The 17,498-nt window shown below is 34.8% G+C and overlaps 2 protein-coding genes across 7 annotated transcripts in view; one reads left to right on the forward strand and one right to left on the reverse strand.

Moving 5' to 3' along the window:
• Positions 1-214: 214 nt before the first annotated feature.
• On the reverse strand, positions 215-1,032 carry LOC140796542 (ferredoxin C 1, chloroplastic). Its single transcript, XM_073149586.1, has one exon. The coding sequence runs from the start codon at positions 951-953 to the stop codon at positions 471-473; it is 483 nt and encodes a 160-aa protein (XP_073005687.1). The 5' UTR covers positions 954-1,032; the 3' UTR covers positions 215-470.
• Positions 1,033-2,171: 1,139 nt separating this feature from the next.
• Positions 2,172-17,498, forward strand: part of LOC140796198 (uncharacterized) — a 46,110-nt gene continuing 30,783 nt past the window's right edge. For 5 of the 6 annotated variants that reach the window (XR_012110419.1, XR_012110418.1, XR_012110415.1 and 2 more), the window contains exons 1-13: positions 2,172-2,531; positions 2,985-3,170; positions 6,350-6,439; positions 9,013-9,086; positions 9,179-9,334; positions 9,518-9,629; positions 9,826-9,881; positions 12,708-12,762; positions 12,864-12,920; positions 13,034-13,135; positions 13,873-13,953; positions 14,027-14,079; positions 16,111-16,183. Coding sequence is in view for 1 of the 6 variants with exons in the window: in XM_073149119.1 (XP_073005220.1) it covers positions 2,427-2,531; positions 2,985-3,170; positions 6,350-6,439; positions 9,013-9,086; positions 9,179-9,334; positions 9,518-9,629; positions 9,826-9,881; positions 12,708-12,762; positions 12,864-12,920; positions 13,034-13,135; positions 13,873-13,953; positions 14,027-14,079; positions 16,111-16,183 (1,200 nt within the window). In the remaining 5 variants the exon portion in view is untranslated. Of the gene's footprint in view, positions 2,532-2,984; positions 3,171-6,349; positions 6,440-9,012; positions 9,087-9,178; positions 9,335-9,517; positions 9,630-9,825; positions 9,882-12,707; positions 12,763-12,863; positions 12,921-13,033; positions 13,136-13,872; positions 13,954-14,026; positions 14,080-16,110; positions 16,184-17,498 lie in introns of those variants that run through there. The other variant, XR_012110417.1, reaches the window with a different exon arrangement.

The raw sequence follows: 17,498 nt of genomic DNA on the forward strand, positions 1-17,498 counted from the left end.
ATACAGTAAATTGAAGCATTAAATAAAAAATAATTGTTTTTTAATTAAAAAAATGTTATCGTTGATACAAGGTTTACGGAAAAAAAAAACAATGTTAAAGGTAATAAGTTAAAAACAAGGGGCTGGAAATGCAAATTTCCTTACAAAGAAACTAGATCTATGTCATTGCAACTCATGTCATGCATGCTTCATCCATCATACAGAGACCAATTCATCATAGAAACATTCAACCTCTTACTCAGGCTAAGAGCTTTATTTCATAACTCAGATACTAATTTCACACCAAGAATAGATACAGGCAGCTCTAATTAGCACGAGCAAACACTAATTCTAAAGGCCTAGCAGTAATCAACTAATTAATAACTCACCATGGAAATCCACCAAAAGAAAAAAAAAAAGTTCTAATTTAGTGTAGGAAAGCAACAACAAGAAGGGGAATCGATTAGGGCAGAGAACGACCTGAATCGGGATCAATCGTCGGCGGTGGCGAGCTGGAGCGAGAGCAGCTCCTCCTCGGGGATCGTGCGGATGTGGCAGTCGGATCGGGGGTAGGAGGCGCAGAGCAGCGCGTAGCCGCGCTCGACGACGTCGTCGCTGAGCATGCCGTCGCTCTGATCGACGGCCCCGGCGAGGAGGCGCGCCGGGCACGTCATGCAGACGCCGAGCTTGCAGTCGTGGGGGACGTCGAGGCCCTCTTCGAGGGCGCGCTCAAGGATGGTCTCGTCGGGGGCGACCTCTAGGGTTTGGGTGGAGCCGGCGTGCTCGAAGGTGACCTTGTAGGAGGAGGCGGCGGCGGCGGCGGGAGGAGGAGATGGGAGGCGGCGGGTGCTGCGGCCAGGGAAGAGAGGAGAGACGAGGGGTTTAGGGTTGATGTGGGGGTTGGGGTTGGGTTTGGGTTTGGGTTTGGGTTCAATGAGAGGGGAGAAGGGGAGGAAGAGGAGGGAGGAAGCCATGGGAGGAAGGTCGAGAGATGGGAATAGAGAGGGAGAGGTTACTTAAAAGGTGGAGAGGATAAGGTGGGCATGGAGTTACTCAGGAATCCGGAATGGAGCTCCGATAGTTAACCCGTTTGGATTGGGTTTAAACGAGGTTAGTGTTCCGCTAACCTTGGTTTTGACACTTGAATGCACTTATCCTCTTTTAAGGTTGACCTCAAATACTAATCTGCTCACTAGATGTAGAAACTATTGACTATCTTTTCTTTCGACTATACAGTGACTACTATTCTCTCGAAATTTTTTAGAGATTACGCAACGATTAATCTCAATTTTAAGGAAAGATAGTTTGGTGAATTTTAGCTGCACGAGAAAAATGGGCTACCAGAGTCTGACAATGCTTGGGTTCAGAGTTGTTGGCTCACAACACGTTTTGTCTATTATTGTTAGATGGGAACTTTTACATGATAGATTGGTCAAATTGAACTATAACGATTCATTTGCTAATACAATAGAGATTCGTAGAACTAGTTTTATTCTCAGACAAACTAATGATTTTGAACATGTGGGCCTTACAAATTGGTGATTATAACTAAATCTACTTTACATTTTTCAGTAAGAATACTCTAATGTGTGGCTCGAGTCTAATTCAATTTTGGCATTTTGAAGACTTTTCAGCAGCAACACTCTAATGTGTAGTTTAGTAGCTATGTCTTACTAACTCATGATATATGTTATTTGTTTCTTCGTAGATATTAGAGTTAGATATTTTGTAGGTTTCTTAGAGTACTATATATATGCACGGTTTGAATTCGTTACATAATGTTTTGACTCAACCATTTAATCTATTTATTAGGGAGAGCTAATTTTTTTGTCTAGTTTATAATTAGCGGTCATAATTTATTAAAAAAGATAATTAAGATGAGCTTCTTTGAACCAAACATTTGTCAGGGCAAGTTTGAGCGAGATGCAAACTTAATTCAAGTTTAAATTGGATCAAAGTTGATAATAAATCAAATTCAAATTGAATCAAGCTTGAATTGAATTGAAGAATATATATGAAACATCTTGATATAGTGATTCTAAACTTATATTATTTCAAGCCTTCCCCACTCCCAGTGGCAGTGGATCAAACTCGGCTCAACGATCCCTCCGATCTCGATCCAACGGCCCTAAAACCTTCCCATCACAAAGATCGTGAAGGTAATTATGTCATTCCCCTTGGCGTCCACGACTAAAGGGGGAAGGCGAGAAGGGGAAAAGAAAGGCTCGTGCCACCTCGCTGCTCTCCCACCTCTCTACCCCCGCCTTCGCTTCTCGACGATCTCGTAATGCCCAGCCTTCCTCCTCTCCCTCGTCCTCCGAGATCCAAACGCTAACCCTAAACGTTCCTGGAAATCGAAGAATCTAGTATTCGTCGTCGGGGAGAGAGAGAGAGAGAGAGAGAGAGAGAGAGAGAGAGAGAGAGAGAGAGAGAGAGAGAGGAGGAAGATGGCTTTCATGGCGGTGCTCGAGTCCGATCTGCGCGCCCTCTCGTCCGAAGCCCGCCGCAGGTACCCGGCGGTGAAGGACGCGGCCGAGCACGCGATCCTGAAGGTATTCGTTGGATTCCTCCCTCGCTTCTCTACTCAGATCTGGTCGTTTATTTCGTTTCGGCAAACATATGATTTGCATCGGAATCCTAGTCCTTAGATTGATTGGGGAAATGGTAACATCTCGTTTGTAGAATTTAGATGAGAAGAATAGATTCTTGTGAAACGAATTGTTTTTGGAAAATTTAATTTTTTCTTCGTTTAAGTAACTAGAATTATCGACCAAATTGGAGTACTGGCGGTTATCTTACCAAATATTGCGATAACCGTGTTTCTCTTATTTGTACACGACTTATTTTCTGAGTCAGTAGGAATCTGCCTACTAATCCAATGAAGTGGAAAGGTTTAAAACTTTAGCATGCTGTTTTGGTGATTTTGCTTTTTGTTAACTTTGGTATCATTCGAGCTTGATAATTGCTACTGTGTTAATTTTAAATAAATGTGCTTTCATCTCCAGCTACGTTCCCTGTCTAGTCCAAACGAAATAGCACAAAATGATGATATACTGCGGATATTTCTGATGGCATGTGATGTTAAGTCAGTGAAACTGAGTGTCATTGGACTCTCTTGTTTGCAAAAGCTCATATCGCACGATGCTGTTGCACCATCAGCTTTGAAGGAGATACTTTCTACTTTGAAGGATGTGAGTTCAATTTCATTATTATTGTTGTTGTGATCATTATTATGTTTATTTCATTATTTGTATACCTGAAATTCCTAGAGTTTATATTTGCATCCATGAATTTTTGTTTTTCTAAATTTGTTTTAAAGAAGAATGTTCTATTTCTGTTGCTGTTTCATAGTTTATAAGAGTACAAGAGATCTTGTATGCTGATTTACGCCCATTTTTTCTGACATTTATATACTTATATGGCAACATATTCCATATAATTTGTTGGAATAAAATTTGAGGTGGTGTATCACTGTAGCTTTTGTGGCATGACTTTCCAATGATATACAAGTTAATGATGAAACTAATTTAATGTAATTCTACAAATTTCGCTGAAGGAGATAGTGGATCTAGACTCTACTTATCTGATCAGGATTAAAACATCATCCATCATTCAAGATTTCAGAGGCTCTCTTATATCCCTTCTGTTTTCAATTTGTATGAAATGAACCACTAACAATTGGAGATATAGTTGCAGATAGATAAACAATACATGCTCACCCATGTCGAAGTTTAGAACCATAAAGAAATGAGATTTAACAAATTAGTTTCTCTTATATATATTTGATATACAACTATTGCTTTCTGTAAAGTGAACTCTGATAAGCAGCTATTCCTTTAATGGTTGATTATATGTTATATTCTCTTCTTTAAAGTGCCAGCACAAAATGATACTGCTAACTAGAGCAGGCAAATTGATCCTGAGATGCAATGGCTTGAAAAGTCTTTTTGATAATTTGCCATTTTGGTAGGAAACACTCTAGCTAGCTGAAGCCAACAAATTTCCTGGTTTTAGTCCTGTTTTCAGACTGGACCAGGTTGAAAATGATCAGTTAAAATCTTTTCAAACCACACCCTTTAAGGAAATATGATTGGATGACTATAACACTAAATATGATGTATGGATAACAAGACTCACAAAGAAACTTTCGAGGAAACCTTACACTCAAGTTTAAGGAAGAAGTTATTATGGGATGAAATTGGCATAATAGGGAGCTGTAAACAAAATGCAGAACTTGAAAGTTAGCAAGGTGAGGATGTTGAGGTGGATGACGGGTTTATTAGATGTCTAGAAAGATACTGCATCAGATATAACTGGCCAAATTGAACAAGTTAATGTGAGAATTTGGTTGATACTATTTTAAATTAATTATGAGACCACTGAGTGCAACAGTTCAATGGATTGATGTTAGTCAAGTAGAAGATGTCTTGAGTGGGAGAGGCGGACTATACTGATTTTGGAGGAAATAAGAAGGAAAAAAACAATCACTTGTTTTGACCCATAATCTTGAACCTAATAGAGTTCAATGAAGGAAAAATAGAAATATTTATCTATATAGCTGATCCTAAGTAGTTGGGCTTACAACTTGGTTGTTCCCGTTGTCATTATGGTTGCTCTAGCGATGATTTCTTCGAAGCTACGTCTATAACATTTGTGTTGTTCCTTTAGTTGAGAATTTTAGTGGCTATATCAAGGATGGCTGTGTCGATAATTACTCGGTAAACTTCGCATGCCGCTGCGTGCTTGTGGCACGGCCCGATGGGCCAGTGGCACATCTTTGACATGCCTCTAATATATCTTTTAGATTTTTATACATGTTTTTGGCTTGAATTTAGGTATTAAAGTCCATATTAGAGTATTTTATTCTTAGATAATATTGTAAATGACCTATTTTATTAAAAATATAGCAGTAATCAAGTTGAAATATGATTTTACAAATAATATGATTGAATATATTTATTAATTATCAATAGTTTAATAATTAAAACTAAAACCTAATTGAATGTAGTTAATCTAACATGTTCCTATATTAATTTTGACCAAATGTGAATGTATTTGACATATAAATTTCGAAAATTTTAAAATTTGGAGAAAATCTAATTATGTTGAATTTTTAGCTGAAAATTATAAAATTTGGGTTTGACTCAACTCATATGGAATTAATTTAATATGTTCGTATACCAATTTTGATCCAATTTACCTTTGATTCCTACATTTTAAAGAGCATTTTTTATTGATCTAGTACCAAATTGTTAGGTCTATGTAGAAAGACCCTTACAAATAATAGATCGAATAAAATTGAGCTAAATCTATCATTTGTACATCCTAAATTAGTTTTAAGTGTAAGACAAACACAAAAAACCTGTGCTGATCGATATGAGTTGGTTAAGGCCATGATGGGTTGGCATGCACTTGTGTTGACTAGCATGGCTCGCCACATCCTGACATGGGGTTGTGCCATTGACTCAGCCCGTGCCAAGTGTTGATACTTCATTGGCATTGGGCGTGTTGGCCGGCACAGCGATCCTTGTATATGATCACCTTAGAAGCAAAAACAACGGTCTGTCGTGCCACCATCCCCTTTGCGTGCCACTAGCACGTATTTAACATATTTTTAATAAAAAATTTAGGATATATAGAAATATTTCTAGGTCTTTGACAAGTCAATTTTTAGTTTTTCGTTCAAATATATGTATTAAAACCTATATTATAGTGTTTTATTTTTATATAAAAATTATATTTTTAGATTATTTTTGTAAATGACTTATTTTATTAAAGATAAAGCAATAGTCAAATATAAATATTATTTAATACATAATATGATTGAATATATTTATTAAAACTAATATTAATGATTGAACACTCTATAATATAATTGAATACTCTATAATATAATTGAACACATAATAATATTCAACATATACTATTAATAGTTCAATAATTAAAACTAATATCTAGTTGAATATAGAATGATAGGGAGGATCAAAGAGTTCATTTGATATTGATTAATGGAAATAAGAAAATTTAAAAAAAGAGAGACTATATTGGCATGGAGACCGGCATGCAGTTGCTTCGGAACGGCACGGTTTGGTAAGAGGGTGTACCACTGGCACGAGGTGTGCCAGTTGCCATGCCACCACCAGCACGGATATCCTTGGAAGACAATACTCCTAACTTGTAATAATTGAGACATGAGAGAGTTTATGTTTTGACACTTACATCTGATACTTGCTGTGCAGTAGCTTTTCTTCTGATAATGTGAAATAACCTATCCACATTTTATACACTCGCCCACATTTTTTTACTGCTATATTTCCATTGTAAGTATTATAAATAATCTTTGACTCCTGTTGTTTGTAATGTTATTTAGCATGCAGAAATGGCTGATGAGAGTGTTCAATTAAAAACCTTGCAAACTATATTGATTATATTCCAGTCACATTTGCAACCTGAAACTGAGGTAACATTGACAACACTTTTATGTTTTCTTCTTTCAAGACAATGTTGATCTTCCCATGTTATTGTGCTCTAATGGCAACATCTTATGCATTCTTCTCTGGAGATGACTTTAATTTTTGCTAGGCTTAATTATGCTCTATCTTGAATTACTCTATTGTCCATTAGCATAATTCAAGTTAGTTTTCCTTTTGAAAAAAAAATAAGGTAGTTGGATCTGTAATCTTTAAGTTAGTTTTCCTTTTTTTTTGTTTTATAGAAGTATATTTCAATTAGTGCTCGATCCAACAATGGGTGTAATATCTCAAAAGATTTTAAACCTTGTGTGTAGCAACTTTGGATATCTTATATCAAATGAACACCAATGATTGCCAAATTTTGATATCAATAGGTTTTTCTTCTTATTTTTTGTATTGTACTACTGTGTATAACATTAAGTAGATAGTTTACGCCATTAGAATATAGAAGCCATCTTCATCTTGTATCCTTTTGTTCTCGTATTCTTTTTTATTTTTTTTAAATAATCTGTTATGACCCCACTAAGAGCCATTAGAATATAGAAGCCATCTTCATCTTGTATCCTTTTGTTCTTATATTCTTTTTTATTTTTTTAAAATAATCTGTTATGACCCCACTAAGAATCACAATCAAATCAGCCCTAGATAGTAAGGAAGGACCCTTGCTGCTGTCTGGAGGTAGTGCGCATTGATCTAAGACTGACAGTTGAGTCTCTAGCAATTGTCTGGAAGTGGTGTGCTCCAAGTATCGGGCAGTGCGCACCAGTATAGGTTGAGGAGTATGATGAAGCTGATCTGGTAGTTTGTTGTAATTGGGACTTTAGGAGGCACTTCTAGAGATTGAAGGGGATCATGGGGTGGTGTTTGGATTGAAAGGAAGGTTGTGGAAAGGCGTAGCTTGGCGACAGGATGATCTAGAGTTTAGATGCAGTATATAGTAGATGAATTAGGGCTAAAGTTGATGTAGATAATAGTGGAACGTGGATAATGGCTTTAGTAGATTTATGCACAGTGAGAAAGAGTACTATTACGGTGAAGAAAAAACCTCCAAGAAAAGAGGGTAGCAAGGTAGAGAAGGACTTACAAGATGATAGAGAGAAAACTAGATAGAGAGATTGAGGAAGATAAATTTAATTTATAACCATGCTTAATATACAAGCCATGCAACTCTATTTATAGAGAATAAATCAAAGAGTCCTAAAACCAAATAGGAAACAAACAATTAAATTTATCTAAACTAGCTACCATATCTTTCTCGGATTATAACTCTATTCCACCTCTGATAGAGTCTGAATCTGAAGAAAATTCAAATACAAAAAGTTTAGATCATAAAGTCACCGATATAATCCATCTCATATTATTCTAACGTCATATGAATGTTTTGTGGTTATTCTTTTTCGGAACTGCACAGACTGCAATTTCCTGCAATTAAGGATTTAGACTAATTTCTTATTAGGACTCAAATCTGACTTGGACCATATCATCTTCTGGGTGTTGAAGTAGTAATTAACATCTGTAGATCCTAGTGATTTTACTTGAATAGTTCACATTTTATACTGGATACAACTTGTAGCGTGGTTGTTTTGTGACCTGAGTTCTATAGTGTTGTAAGGCAAGATAAAAAAATGAACCTTCTAGAGTTAATATTTCTGCACAATGTGTTGCTTCAACTATGCAAATATAGAGTTTTTAAGGTGACTATTCTCTATCGTCTTTTCCTTGAGTGCATAGGGTCGAGTTTTGGGCTAAGAGAACATTTTTGTCCTCTCTCTCTCTCTCTCTCTCTCTCTCTCTCTCTCTCTTCCCCCTTCCCTTCTTGTTTCATATCTTGTGGTGGTTCTTGTGTTGGCACGGAATGTGCTTCATACGATGCTAGACGGAGCTTAAAATTGTTGGCTTTGAGTTTATGTCACATGCAAAACCTATAATTAGAGTGTCTACTTTGAGTCATCATTTGCAGTTCATATCCTGATTCCCCATTCTTCTTCACATTAATGCAACCTATGAATATAGAGTCCATTCTTTGAAAATTAACGAAGTATAAAACATTAAAACCGTTAATGTACTCTATCCTGTTTTCCTTATTGTTCCTATTCTTCTTCTACTCTATTGCTCACCTCACAAAATGCTCACAGTGAATTGAAACATAAAATTATACAACTTTGATCAGCAAATGATGACCTAAAAGTTCATATAACTGATCCGTGAGTTATGAGTTATGACCTTGTCATGAAATCTTATCTTCTTTCCTCACAGTGAATTGAAAAATAAAATTATCCAAAATCTTTAATCAGCAAATGATGACCTAAAAGTCCATATAATTGATCCATGAGTTATGAGTTATGAGTTATGACCTTGACCTTGTCATGAAATCTTATCTTCTTTCGATTTAAAGAAATAAATATAACTGTCATCTTGCCTCTTGTCCCTAATCTTAAATAGTTGGTTGGCTCTAGTTTTGATATAAAGATGGAAAATATCCTGTGTGTATTTATTGTTATTCAACAGTTATCCACCTTATTCTATGTATAAAAGCACAGTATGCTTTTGGCTATTGCAGGAGAACATGGCTCAAGTTCTTGGCATCTGCCTAAGACTACTTGAAAGTAGTCGATCTTTTGACAGTGTGCGCAAGTAAGATAATCATTTATCAGAATATCTTTCTTAACATTGCTTGAGATGTCCTTTAATTAACATTTTTCTAATATTTATGTGCTTTTCTCCAGCACCGCAGCAGCTACCTTCCGGCAAGCTGTTGCTTTGGTATTTGATAATGTTGTTGTTGCTGAATCACTTCCCTCAGGCAAAATTGGTTCTGCAAGTCTTATTTCTCGTGCTAGCTCTGTCACTGATAATGTTACTCATAGTTTCAATCAGTTAATGTAATTCTTTTTCCTGATAATTTTCTCTACATGTTTTATTGTATACTAATATGTTGCCAATGCATATAAATAATTTCTACATAGATACATTGATGCGCATCTGCAGCCCTCATGCTTTTATTCAACTTTTCACGCAATAGAAGATTTAACCTAAGATCATCTAACTTGCATGGCTTATGACAGGTCAGCTGATCCTATATCTGGAGGGCCAACTTTGCGGGAAGGTCTCAGTAAATCAGGAAAGCTTGGGCTTCGTCTGCTTGAAGACCTGACAGCACTTGCTGCAGGTGGATCAGTATGTGCAAATGAATGCTGATAGCCTTTGTTTAAGTAGTTACCCCATTATATGGTAGATAATAATATTACTGCACACAATATCACTTATTTGCAGCATTAAGCTTGCATACTGGAAGGCACTAACTTTTATGTCTTTAGGATGTAATGCAACCTGCTAGACCAACATCTTAACAAACTTTTTCCTTTTCATCTAGGCTATCTGGTTGCGTCTTCATTCGCTCCAAAGAACATTTGCTCTTGATATACTTGAGTAAGTGTTCCATTTTACTAGGTTACATATAAAATCTTCTCTGGAATTCTGATCTCTTCGTTTTAAAATTCTATCTTTTCTTATGGGCTAATTTTAGTACTTAGTAGTTAGATTCTATTACCTAGTAACAGCTGCTAGATCTTTTCCCTCATCTATCTATGCCATTGTCTATAGTTTATACTCTCTATCTCTCTAATGCTTATAAGATTATAAAGAAATGAAGTCAATTGACACATACTAAGGCTCCATTTTTAATTACTTATATATATATGTTATGCTGTTTTTAGAATGTAAAATTTTTCCTAATTCCTTCTTAGTTCTTTTTCTTCATTCATACTTTCACCAATAAGTAAGAGGAAATGGGATATATTATTTTGGAGGATGATGATGTATTGAGATTCTATTATGCTTCTAACAGTTCTATTGACTTGGTCTAGGTGAGCTGATGTATTTGGGCCTCTTTTTCAGAAAATGAGTTCAAATATTTCTGTATTTCACTTATTTATTTGTAAAATCCTCATCCATTTGATAGTAAAATTTTAGGGGGAGATAGGATTTCTAGACTAATTAGGTGATCGAGATTCAAATCCCAAGTAAAAATCAAACGTATAAATCAAGCTAGGAAAGTTTAAATCCTACTAGATTTAGAAAATAGATTCGGAATCGAACTTTGAAAACTGAAGCCAAGTAGAAATAGAAAACTTGAATACTATTTGGATTAAGCAGTCCAAACCATTCTAGGACTAGAAAACTCGAGTACTAAAACTATAAAAATAAATGAAATTCTAGTCAGAAAATGAAAACCAAGTAAGAGTAGGAACATAAAGCCAAAACAAAATAGAAAAAGTAAACATGACAAAAACCACGGCACAATTTTTTTTTAACATGAAAAGACCTCTGAACTATTTCACACTCAAATTTAAATATAATATAACCTTACAACCACTCTCACTGTGATCTCTTAGATTGAAGTCCTTCTCTTGCTCGAACTTCTGACGTCGTTGAACTACTTGATTAAAAAATAAATCACTCATCGTTTATTGTCCTAAACTCGATGTTGATCAAACTCTAGAATTTCTCATGTCGGTTTAGATGATGATGTAGACAGCTTGTTTTAGGCATTTAACTTGTCCAGTTCTTGATGATCAAACTTTGATGTACCCTAGCACATGGATGTATATAGTAGCTCTCCTCACATTTTGGTAGAAAATATGCTCTTTGAGGGAACTAGGAACTCGTAGATGACGAACTTGAAACTTTTCAAGTTTTCTCTAAATTAATTCTCCTTCTAACCTCTGGTTTAGCTCCTCCAAAATGCTACAGGTTGTAGATGATGTTTGGTGAGCACTCGAACTCAAATTGTTTCTCACAAAATGATAGAAAGTTAAAGCTCCTTTATGTGAGGGATGGTTGGATGGATGCTTTACTTCGCCTCTAGATTCTTTTAATAAGTTTGGAGGAACCTCTGCAATTTGTACTACGAGCCTCTTGTGCTGGAGAACCCTTTTTAAGAGTTTGTTTATAAGCATGATGGTAACACTTGCCACCAATAGAATTTCCACTCCAAGTTGGAGATTTTTTTTTCCTTTTAAGAGTTTTACTCCTGGTAGGAGATCCGGATTTGAGGATATAAATAACCCACTCGACATTATTAAAAAGAGTTTGAAGGCCCTTTAGTGATGTTTGGTGCAGTTGTGGTTTTATGGAGACTTATAGCAGTGTAGAGGTAGTGCAACTCGTGATTTTCGTGGATACATCTTAGCAGTATGGAGGGCCTCATGTGCTCTCATAGATGGAGCTTGCAAAGTAGATTTAGACTGTCCATTTGGTGAGAAATTTCTGATGAGAGACTTTGTTTGTTGTTCTGAGGGTTCTGCTGTGAGTACATATATTCCTCTTACTCTGCTTTTGATAGGTGGTGGATCTAGTGATTGATCCAGTTGTTTTTAGTTTTTACTAGGTTGATGGTTTTCTATGTAAAATGAAAAGGCTGGGACAAATTGATCCCATGGTGTTCCTTGGTTGAGCATTCACGCATTGTCACCGTCACTTTAAACTCTGAAAGATGTTTTCCAAGTGAAACTTATGTTTCTTTTTGTTGTGATTCAACACTTCTGTAGTATGATCCCAACACATGAAATATACAATAGGCTGTTTACATCCGGAACTTGGCAGACCCTTGGTTGGTGTGCATTCAAACACCCATCTTTTCAAGTTTTGTCAGCATGACTAATGTTTTTCCCCTATTCATAAAATTAAATTAAATAACCTGTTTAGTCTTAATGGATGTATTGATGTGTTTCAGACATTCAGTGTTCTCCATAGTGATCGATGCTTTAAGCTCCATCTTCATTTTGATGCTTGGATAAATTTAGAAAGCATTTGTGCTTCCTCTCTACCAATCCCACTAAAGAAAGCTTGTGCTCTAGGATCAATTTCCTACCTTCTCTCTGCTTCATCCGCTCCTTTGGACCCCTGACATTCCATACTTGAAAAAGAATAAGGAACAAAAGGAGGGACGGACCTGGCTAAGTATCCTACAAAGAGACTCCACAGAGCCAAACGTAACTCACACCCAGCCAGAAAAGTTCTGAATAGCTCTTTTTGTCTTCGCTGGCACTAAATTAGCAGGATTCTGAACTGTACACTCCTATTTATATTTTTATGCTGTGCCATCATGCCTAAAGTTTTCCTCTAACTTGTAAAATATCTAGGATGACTGTTAATGGCTGTAATGATGTGTTTCAATATGGTCTATATGTTTGGATGCTCTAAGATCCATAGTCATTTTGCACTCTTTTGAGATCTTGATTTTCCTTATAACAGGTTCATTCTTTCGAATTATGTTTCTGTCTTCCGAACGTTGGTATCTTATGAACAGGTTTCACTTCCATCATCCATGACTTCTAATACCAGCCTACACTAGTTCTATAGATTGGTGATAAAATTTAATATACTCAGCATTTGCTTAAAATCCATCAGGTCTTGCGTCATCAAATATGCTCGCTTCTTATGACTTCACTCCGGACGAATGTGGAGGTACTGTACTAACCTAGACAACTGTGACACATGATTGTTTACATTCTATGTGCAGTTGAGGATAAGTTCTATTTCTAGTCTTCCATTTGATTGATTGTCTGGTGTAAGTTCAGCTTGAAGGTGAGGCTGGCGAACCTACCTTCCGCCGTTTGGTCCTTCGTTCAGTTGCTCATGTCATCAGACTCTATAGTTCATCCCTTGTTACTGAAAGTGAGGTAAACTTTTGAACAGTTGGTTGTCTCTTGTCTCTTCCCATAAAAGGATAACTCCGACATTATTTTCCTTTTTCTTGTGGACTGGCGGTTGTTGCGTGTGATTGGCACGGGGTTGGTGGTGGTGGGTGGGTTGGGGAGGTGCGGGGGGAGGGGGGGTAATGTTGGAAAGTGGAACTGCCTACCGGCGAGAAGGGGCTAGAGTGAAAGTTGTTGTTCCTGGAAGGGGAGAATGCAGCTGTGGAATCTGCTATTGGATCAGCCATTTTCATTATTACTTTTCAAGTTCAAGGGACTCTTGCTGTTGAAACTATAAATTGCATTCAAAGTTAAACATAACTACTGGAGAGTAGTTGAGTCAGTCAAGAGAAGGGCATCGCCCGAACACTCTCAATTATTCCGGCCTCCTCTTCAGCGAAATGAAAGTTTTGCGAGGGGTGGACAATATTTAGGACCTACTTGACTAGGCACAACCAGAATAATTCAGAATTCATGGTCTTGTCATCCAGGCCTGATAACTTGATTCAATCTGGAATCCAATCTTAAAATTGTGAGCAACTGTATATCAAGAAACATGTTCAGCTATAGGGATGAATTTTTGGTCCAGAGCCCCTTGTGGTTGGTCTCTGGTTGATTTGTCCAGTTTTTGGTTGAGCTTGCTCATTTTGTGCAGTACCTTATTTTGATTGCCCAAAACAGATTCATGCTTCATCTGATGATGTGGACTTGTGTGTTGACAGGTTTTTCTTAATATGTTGGTCAAGGTAACTGGTCTCGATTTGCCACTATGGCATCGAATACTTGTTCTTGAAATTTTGAGGGTGAGTTTTATTGGCTTTAGCAACAACTAAAACTTGCCACTTTTATATGCTAATAACTCCTTTCTTATATTAGGGATTTTGTGTAGAAGCACGAACACTGCGCCAACTTTTCCAGAACTTTGACATGTAAATTCTAGTTTTGTTAATTTCTTGTTAGTGAAATTTGTGTTTGCTCTCTCTCTCTCTCTCATGCGTATTTGAGACTTCACTAGTTACATTAAAGTGATGAATCTATATTCATATTTTTGTTGTTGCTAATCTTAACTTCTGAAACTTCAATCTTTTTCTTCGTAACATAATATGTTTCTCAATTTGTTATTTTTTAATTTTCTTTTTTCACTTGATGTGATGAACAGTGCTTATGTATTTTTATATGGAGGTTTTGGTAAGATTTGAAGAACTAGATTTGATGATAGTGCATACAGACAAAATATCAAACATTTGATCATGTTATAGACTTTTATATAAAAAATAAAAAACCATACTCTTTTTCTGTTTTTCATCATGAACATTTGATTATATTATAGACTTCTAGCTCCCATTCACTTCTGGAATATTTCTTTTCTAATTCTAGAATATAACTCCTTATTCTACGGCCTTATTTACTTTAGGAATAATGCCAATTATAGAATATGTATTCCTCTTTGTTATTTTAAAAACCTTTGTTCCAAGAATAATTATTATTATTTTCACTTGTATTCTAGAATAAGCGTGTAATATAATTACTTTTGATGTGATGTAAAGTTTAAAAAAAGATAGAAAAAAATGTGTTTTGTTTTTTATGAAATTACCATGAATATTGTTTGATTTGATATAAAGTAAGTTGATAGGATAGATAACAAAGGTAAATTAGTAATTAAGTGAATGTGTGATATAAGATGTAATTTTGATGAATAGTATTTGCATTTTAGAATGGGTTTATTATAATGTTTACCTGTTATTTTAGAATAATGAATTGTATTCTAGAACAAAGAAAAAGTTATTCTTGAAGTGAACGAGAGCTAAAATAACAGTTAAACATCATAATAGCCTATTCCATAATACAAATACTATTTATCAAAATTATATTTTATACTACACACTAACTAAATTACTAGTTTATCCTTGATTTGACTATAAGTTCTCCCAAATTTCTTATCATAATTTATCATTTATTTTTTTTAAAACCTATAATACATAATACCACATCATATAATAATAATAAGATTATTAAAAATATATTATTATAATAGTGAGTTCTTAAAATTAAGTATATATATTACAAAATTGCTTAATAATATAATATTTAGTTGGACATAATAAAAATATATCTATAATGTAATGTTTGTAATATTTTTTTTTGTTTTACACTAAGTAATAAAATCAACTTAAAAAGTGTTGATGTCAATAAATTAATATTCCATGAAAATAAGTACATTTAAAAAGTATTATTATTATTAAATATTATTTTTAAATATCTTTATACATAAATATAGATGTAAATATAAAAAAATCTTAAAAATATAATATTTAATTTGATATAATAAAAGTAAAAATAAAAATAATCTTATTATTAAAATAATTTTAGTATGTACTAATAAGAAATAAAGTTTAATAGTAATAAACCAATATGTTATGGAATTAAATATTTATTCAGAGATAAAATAATATATTTAATATTTAAACTATGTATTAACCTAATCAAATATTTTTTCTTTACATAATAATATAAGAAATTTGGAAAAAAATAATATATATGAGGTTTGTAAAATATTTTAATATTATTAATAATCTCATGTTTTAAGATAAAATAAAAAATATATTTTTCATGTAGACTAAAATTGTATTATTGTTGACTATAAAATATAAGATCATTTGGACTTGTGGAGGCCTAGAAGATCACTTGTACTACCTGTTTTGAAGCAGTCCCTGGGGAATAATTATTCCTAAAATAAATCTCTCATTTTGGTAATAATGAATAGGAATTGTTATTCCTGATTTCCTGTTTCAACTCTATTCCGCATGAGGCCCTATATATGTGTGCTCATCTATTTCCATCATTCTGCCACCATGTTATTTGCAGTCATGAGGCCTTATTCTTAAGGCTCCTTATGGTTTTTTGAGACTTTTAGTGCTGCTAATGTGCTTCTCTGGCAAATCGTCACATCTTCTTCGCAGGGATCCTAGAAATACTAATGTTGTAGAGAATATGGTCAGAGCACTTGCTCGAGTGGTTTCAACTATTCAGCTGGTATTGATTTTCTTTTTTCATAAAAAATTACTCATTGTTCTGGTATTTCAGTATTTGTTTTTTATATTTGTATTGTCCTTAATTAAATGACATTTTCAGCTTGATTATTTTTGATTCAGTTTGGAATTGCTTTTAACTGTGTCTCTCAATAATCTGATGGAATATTTGATATCATTTGATTCTAATGTTAATGTTAGGCTTTACTGTTGGTGAACCACAGTATCCCACACACTCTGGTTCAAAGTTTAGGCTTTAGGTTAAATAAGGATCACCTAGAGAAGCTGGTGGGCTGTTTTTGTAATGTTACAAATTTTTGCCAGTTAGCATATTCCACTTTATTTTTTTTGGATTGCAGAAGCAGTGACTGCGTTTATCCTGCTATGTTCTTACCAACACAAACTGTAGCTCTGGTAATACAACAGTCTTGCATTGCATGCTCGGTTGCATCATAGTAGAGTTTGACAGTTTCAAAAATGATATTGAAAACTGGAGCTGCCAAGTTGTGCACTAAAACGGGCATGGACTGGAAAACAAACAACCCCTTTATCAGTGTCATTTTTGGCCACTGTATCCAGAAATGATATTGAATGATCTATTATTTGCTCTAGAATTTTGTTCTGTACCTTGACTTGTTTATAGGAGAATCCTATCGAATTGTAGGTCAAAGTTCTCATTGGTAATTATTTCCTAGTTGTTTAGATAAGTATAACGGAGAGGCTTCTCTATTGGATGATCTGATGTTATATTGGTCATTAGAAAAATAATATTATAATTCTAGTTGATAGGGTTTCTATCCCCAGACTATTTTCCTCAGTTCTTTTCAGTAATCATTATTTCCTACTAAGGTGGTGTTTTGCAACACTTAATTACTAGAGTAACTAGAATGAAACTCTAGAATGTCTCAAACCAGGGTAAAAATTTCAAGAGTAGTGTCTGAATGCATGGATGGAAGGATTGGCCAATCTTGATCTGTATTTGCTGAAACGGACTGACCATATTGGCCAATCCCCAATCCAAATTATCCGAACCAATACAATTCATATGACCGTTGTATATTCTTTTTTTCAAGGGCCAATCCTGATCCTGAAACTGATATGTAGAATCTTATTTGAATGCCTATTTTAGTGTATTTCATTTCATTAGTCTAGCATCGAAGAGAATTACAACATTTTTGGAGTAAAGTGTTTGAATGCCTTTTTTTAACGTATTAAATTACTCAGATGTTCATATATTCAGTGACATGCTGTTATAGGATTCTCTGAGTTTTTTCTGCTTGCATCTATTTCACAATATTCACAACTCACCTTATAGTTTG

Source organism: Typha latifolia, chromosome 10, assembly GCF_019914945.1.
Source record: "Typha latifolia isolate L0001 chromosome 10, TyphaL0001v2, whole genome shotgun sequence".
NCBI lineage: Eukaryota > Viridiplantae > Streptophyta > Magnoliopsida > Poales > Typhaceae > Typha > Typha latifolia.

Bases quoted from the DNA above. Each gene is read 5' to 3' on its own strand.
- LOC140796542 (XM_073149586.1), bottom strand. From the start codon at position 953: ATGGCTTCCTCCCTCCTCTTCCTCCCCTTCTCCCCTCTCATTGAACCC.